Source organism: Microtus ochrogaster, chromosome 10 (genome assembly GCF_000317375.1).
Source record: "Microtus ochrogaster isolate Prairie Vole_2 chromosome 10, MicOch1.0, whole genome shotgun sequence".
In the NCBI taxonomy this organism is placed as follows: domain Eukaryota; kingdom Metazoa; phylum Chordata; class Mammalia; order Rodentia; family Cricetidae; genus Microtus; species Microtus ochrogaster.
This window is the reverse complement of record NC_022016.1, coordinates 31,364,208-31,371,058: the sequence shown is the minus strand read 5'-3', so window position 1 is coordinate 31,371,058 and position 6,851 is coordinate 31,364,208. Positions and strand designations below refer to the sequence as shown.

The following is a 6,851-nucleotide window of genomic DNA, read 5'->3' as shown; positions in this document are numbered from 1 at the left end:
TCCTACAGAAAAAAAACCCTAAACAAATTAAAGTATAAAATATTCTTTAACATAGAATAACAGAACTTGTCTATTTTGGCATAACTTTTAGTTAATTAGCTATAGTGGTATAGTATTTGTGTTTTAATAAATAATGCTTGCCTGAAGATCAGAATGCAAAGCAACCTCACTAGTCAGTCATACAGGCCAGGCGGTTGTGGTACACACCTTTAATCCCAGCATTAAAGAAGAATATAAGACGAGAGGCAACAGGTCTCATCTCTATCTTAAGTCTGAGGATTCTTGGAGGCAGGACTGCCCATTTCGGTCTGAAGTAGAGGTAAGTGTCAGTGGTTGGCCGCTTTGCTTTTCTCATCTTCAGCTTGAACCCCATATCTGTCTCTGGGTTTTTATTATTTGTGCTACAATTAGCATCTTAGTATCATTCAATATGCTTATAGGCCCCTAATTCCCTACCTAATTCCTGGGCAACCATGCTTTCAAACATAGATTTCTTTGAATGTTAAAATGATAACACAATATAGTAACTGCATAACTCACACAGCAAGATCTGAGACAGTATTGGCTATCAAGTACATGAATATTTCTACAATAAAAAGCATAAATAGTCAATTCAGGTCAGAATAAGTTTTATTGCCAACAACATTTCAGATTTCGGGGATCCCCATATGTTGTAAGGAGGGCCACTTATTTGGTTCCTGGCTGCCTGACTAGTTAGACCCTAAACAATCACACAGAAACTGTATTAATTAAATCACTGCTAGGCCCATTAGCTCTAGCTTCTTATTGGCTAACTCTTACATCTAATTTTACCCATTTCTATTAATCTGTATATCACCCCAAGGTCATGGCCTACCAGCAAAGTTTTAGCACATCTATCTCCAGTGGCAGATCCACGGTGTCTCTTCTCTCCCTTCCTAACTTAACCCATCTCCATTAATCTGTGTATCGCTTACTGGGTAATGTTTCCAACATCTGTCTGAAGCGGAGGATACATGGCGTCTCTCTGACTCCGCCCTTCTTCCTCCCATGCTATAGGCCAAGCCAGTTTTCTTAATTCATTAACCAATAAAATCAACACATAGACAGAGGTCCTCCCACACCACCCATAAAGTATAATTATTCTATTTCTAGTAGACTTAAACATCGTGTGTGCGCACATGGCATCTACTGGGTATGCATGTGTCTGCATATACATGTGGGGGTCAGATATTGACCATGGTTATCCTCCTCAATCACTCTCCACCTTATTTTTCAGACATGGTTTCTCACTGAACCTGGGGCAAAACAATTTGGCAAGGCTAGCTGACTTGTCAATAACTCCAGAGATCTCCCTGTCTCTATTGCCTTAGCATTAGGATTATGTGTGTGTATGGGCAATAGGGATCCAAACTCTGGTTCCCCTTGCTTGCAAGCACCTTACTGACTTAGCCATCTCTCCAGTTTGGACCCTTAAATACACAAATAAGCAAAATTAAAAAAAAAATACACAAGTAAGCTAACAATTAAGTCTTCATTTTCTCTAAACTCATTACCTGGCAACGCAAATCCGAGCAAACAAAAACAGCTAATCCTGTCACCACACACCACAACACTCGGAGTCTGCCAGTACAGAAACCCAAGATTCCGTATGAAATTTTTTAACTTTACAGTTTGTATCTCATCTCAATCTATGCCACTTGACACATAAAGCTTTTTGATCACTTGAAATAGGTTTAATCTAAATTAAAATACTATATAACAAGCCCACCATTTTATAGAACACAGGTTGAAATACCAATTTCTAAGATATATTGATTAATAAAATTAAAATTCATCTGTCATTCTTCAGTTTTTAAAATGACAACAAAATAACTATAATTAAGCATGTGGTTTGCTTGCCATTTTCCTTGGTCAGTGCTGTGCTAGTGAGCACAGCTAAAACTATTCCAACACCACTGGTTCTCGACACTAATTATCAGAGACTGGCCTGATATGTATGACCAGGATGCATGTCCACACCCTCTTCTATACAGTCATCTCACTGCCTTGAAACTGTCCTTCTACCAGGATAAGAGTTCCTTGGGGAAACAGCTCTGACCTTTTTCTAAACCTCTGACTACTGAGAGAGTCTCTCCTTGGCCAAACTCTAGCCAGACTCTCAGAACTCTTCTCATCTAAGCCTCACTGTAGGAACTGACTGCTTAGCCTCCTGACTCCACTGCTCACTGGAAGCTATGGCTGTGGCTAGTGCCGAGCACTGTGAAGAACACCACACTACACATACTACACACCATCACCCTGGAGCACTGTGAAGAACACCACACTACACATACTACACACCATCACCCTGGAGCACCGTGAAGAACACCACACTACACATACTACACACCATCACCCTGGAGCACTGTGAAGAACACCACACTACACATACTCCACACCATCACCCTGCGAAAAGACCAAACTTCAAAATCTGAAACAGAAGTCTCAGTTCTGCATGTTGATTTCGAAGCACTGTAAAGTCAGAGAATGTACAGACCAGGGCCTGGGATTGTAGGTCAGTAGTAGAACAGATATCTAGCACCACATACACATACATACACAAATGGTACATCAAAGCCTTCATAAGCTAGCAACTGACTGCATTCAGTAAATACTGTTAAATGAATGAGAATATGACAATGTCCTACTAGTAAGTTCCTGGGTAATGTCACATAGAATTCTCAGATTGCAATTAGATTCTTCTTATGGGACTTTCAAAAGAACTCAAAAAGAATGAAGATGAGTTTTGAAGTTCTAATTTGCTAGAGAAAAAATAGAAAATATAAACTCTTAGCTATTGTTCTTACCTGAGGTCAAGTTCCTAGCTGTTGTCTGTGACTTCTGCATTTCAGTTGATTTAAAGCTGAGGTCATCCTGCATCATTTTCAGCTCTTGGTTGGTGATGGAGGATATCTGTTTCATACGATTTATATTCTGTATATGAAGAGAAATAAACAGAGGATTTAGCTACCAAAACCACAAAGGATGAGATGCTTTGAATATTATTTAAATATATATTCAATTTTGATGTTTTATAGAATGCAGTAGGATTTAGTCATGTTTTCATACAAGTTCATTTTTTTCACTTGCTTTATTAAACTGAATTAAAAATTAGCTACAAATTTTAAAGAACTAAATGCAGATTTAATACACTAAAAATACTAAAGAGGGGTCATACATTTTCCTCCTTTAGCATGGTACATAGTAGATCCTTAATAAACAATTTCTGAACTTTTGTATTCATTGGGTTTATCTATAAGAAAATATTTACAATAAAAATTACAGTATAAAACATATTTCCATTTTCTAAAATAATGTCTAGGTTTTGGAATAGTAAACTTAGATAAGTTAGCAATGGAAGGAATCTTGAAATTTATTCTAATCACAGCTTTATGTACTGCTTAGCACCGATCATGTACCCACCCCCCTTCCCACATTACCCTGATTAGCTAAGAGTTTGTTACAGAGATAAACAGTAGGCTGAAGAAACAAGGAAATTTAAAGGAAATCGTTTAAGTGGGCAAATATACTAGTGAATCTTCTACTTTTCTGTGTTATTTGAAAAGTTAGCAGCCTGAGGTAGGCACACAGCACTTACCCGACTGCAATGCTCTAAAAGGGCGACAATGCTGGCTTCTATCTGTGCCTTCCGTTCCAGTTCCTGATTCTTTGTTTCCTCAAAAGCCTCTATAAAAGCTGCCAATTGGAAACATGTAATACAGACTACTGTTGGCAGAGTTAGCACTGGATAAACTCAGGGCTGTAGAACTTCAGACTGCTTTCCACAAATTCCAAGTAAAGTCAAATTTTAAACTAGTAACCTACTCTACATACTTTCAAATATTTAAAACCTGTTATGACTTTAATATAAGTAAAACTAGAAAGTTATACAGGCTCAAAAGAAATAGCTGATACCTCAAAAATAAGAAAAACTTCACTTTTATATATGACTTACTTGATACAGCTATAATTATTAACATTTATAGTTAGCTGATGATTTTATTTCTGAAATTAATATTACTAAATTCTAAAATATTACTATTTCATCTAAAAATACCTTTTCATTTAAATGAATCAAATACTTACTGATGGATTTTATCATTTATCCAAATTATTAATAAATATTCTAAGAAGTTACCCATATGTCAAATCTAGAACTCATATATACTTTTGCTCTAATTTGAATTTCTTCAAGTATTACTATGAAACCTTCAAAATTAAAAATAAGTAGTTAAAATTTTACTATTAGTAAGACAATAGCATAAACATTGTATGCATTCTGTAATGTATTTCCATTATAATTTTTCTACTAATTCTTTTTGGTAGCTCAATGGTATAGTATATATTTTTACTTTTTAAAAACCATATTTTATGTATAGCAATCGAATTTGCATATTAAATCATACTATAATAGATAATGGTTTGACAAGAATTTTTTTCTTTGTCCGATTTTATTTTTTTTTCCATTCAAAGATTTATACTTTGTCCCCTCCTCCCATCCCCCTCCCACTCCCCCACTCCCCTTCCTCCCTGCTTAAGAGATGGCAGGGAACCCTGCCCTGTGGGAAGTCCATGGCCCTCACCCCTACATCCAGGCCCAGGAAGCTGTGCATCCAAATAGACTAGGGTCCCAAAAAGCCAGTACATGCAGTAGAAACAAGTCCCAGTGCCTTTATTTGACAAGGATTTAAATAAAAGGAAAGAGAAAAAAGAAAAATTCTAGGATACAGAACCCATCCACTCAGAACCAAATTTTATTTAAAACATCACTTTTTCTCAATGGGTCAATGTGGCAAATGTCTTAAGTGCCTAGTACAAATGAATGGCAATCTAAGAATTACATAAGATCATCACTTACCATCCATATTTTCCTCTCTTTTTTTAAGCTCCTTGTATTTTTGATTCATTTCACCTACAAGAAATACAAAACAATACTAGCTTTAAAATTCCAATCATTATATTCTAAATTTGAAGTATTTCTTGGGTTCTCTTTATGCCATTAGCTGCTGAATATTCAATAGTCAATATCTAATTGAATTTTAATTTGGAGAAATTTGTTTATATTTTATTACAAAGTCTTTTAAAGCAGCTAACTGTACTTTTACAATTAGTAGGGGAAAGACTGGAACGGACTTACAGGCTTTCCATTCCAAATTTGAAGCTGTTCAGCTATACATGAACACTCCTGGTGACAGAGAGAGAAGTTGGTGCAAATCTAGCCATCTAGGAACAGTTTGCAGGCATGACAGCAGCATTCCTTACCTCACAGAGCTTAGCATCTAGAAATCTAACATGTTAAATGCTGTCATATGAAAAAAGATACTATATAAATACACAACTAAGTTAACTAAGGTACTGTAGAAAATTCTCTAAATAATATCCATGCTACATTATAAGGAATGAACAGGAAGGAGTTACTTGGTCAGATATAAAAAAGTCAATGTCAAAAAATTTGACCATCGATGAGATCTGGGCAAACTGGGGGTGTGGGTGGTAACAGGGGAGGGGATAGGGGAAATGAGAACAAAAGGGAACAGGATGGGCAAGTTGGGGGAGGGATGCAGAGGGAGAACAATGAAGAGATATCTCAACAGAGGGAACCATTATGGGGTTAGGGAGAAACCTGGTGCTAGGAAAATTCCCAGGAATCCACAAGGATGACCCCAGCTAAGACTCCTAGCAATAATGGATAGGGTGCCTGAACTGGCTTTCCCCTGTAATCTGATTAGGGACTACCCTCATTGTCCTGATAGAACCTCCATCCAGTAACTGATGGAAGCAGATGCAGGGATCCACAGCCAAGCACAGGGCTGAGCTCTGAGAGATCAGATGAAGAGAAAGAGGAGAAATTATATGAGCAAGGGGGTGGAGGTATCAAGATCATGATAGGAAAACCACAGAGACAGCTGACCCAAGTTTATGGAACCTAATGGACTCTGCACTCACAGCTGGGGATCCTGTATGGGACCAAACTAGGCACTCTCCACGCGGGTGACAACTGTGTGGCTTGGTCTGTTTGTAGGTGTTAAGTCCAGTGTCTGGCCTCCATCTTTGGAGGCCCCGCCCCTGTGCTTGCCAAAACCTTGGCCCCCTCCTCCAAGGAGGAATGAGGCAGCCTCCTGTCCGTGTCTCCCCCCCTCCCCCCGTGTCCCCCTCTCTGTCTCTACTCTTCCCCCCCCCACCTGGATATCCTTAAATTTGGCTCATTGTCATTTGGCTTGATTGGGATTTTTGTATCAGCAGAGAGCTCAAGTTAAGAAAAGTTCCTAACAGTGGGCCCAGGATCTATCCCCAGTGCATGAGCTGGCCTTTTGTATATCATTCACTATGGTGGGATGCCTTGATCAGCCTTGATGCAGGGGGGAGAGGCTTGGTCCTGCCTCAATTTGATGTGCCAGGCTTCAATGACTCCCCAACTGGGAGGCCTTACCCTTTCTGGGGAGTGGATGGGAGGAGTGGGGGGGGGGAGGTGTTGGCAAGCATGAGGAAGAGAGGGAGGGGAAACAGTGGTTGATAAGTAAGTTGAATTAAAAGAAATTAAAACTGGAAAAAAAAAGAAAAAAATCTGACCAATACATAAATTTGGAAGTGATGATGACTATGAAAGTATAATCACAGAATCAGTTGCCAAGCCTGGCTTCTTGGGACACAGATTGTAATCTCAAGTCTGGTACCAACAGCACAAGGAATTAAGAGTGGCATGGCTAACGCAGAGAACAGGAAACAGAAGAGCAACAATAAGATGAGAGCCCGAAGCCAGGCGGTGGTGGCGCACGCCTTTAATCCCAGCACTTGGGAGGCAGAGGCAGGCGGATCTCTGTGAGTTCGAG

General features: G+C 38.8%; 1 protein-coding gene across 1 annotated transcript in view; it reads right to left on the bottom strand.

Annotated features, from left to right (window-relative positions):
• The window catches only part of Ift74 (intraflagellar transport 74), a 76,389-nt gene that overhangs the window by 18,818 nt on the left and 50,720 nt on the right, over positions 1-6,851 (bottom strand). Inside the window, exons 14-16 of the mRNA XM_005352759.3 lie at positions 4,880-4,933; positions 3,620-3,717; positions 2,829-2,955 (exon numbers count right to left, since the gene is read on the bottom strand). Of these exons, the coding sequence (XP_005352816.1) occupies positions 2,829-2,955; positions 3,620-3,717; positions 4,880-4,933 (279 nt within the window). The remainder of the gene's footprint in view (positions 1-2,828; positions 2,956-3,619; positions 3,718-4,879; positions 4,934-6,851) is intronic.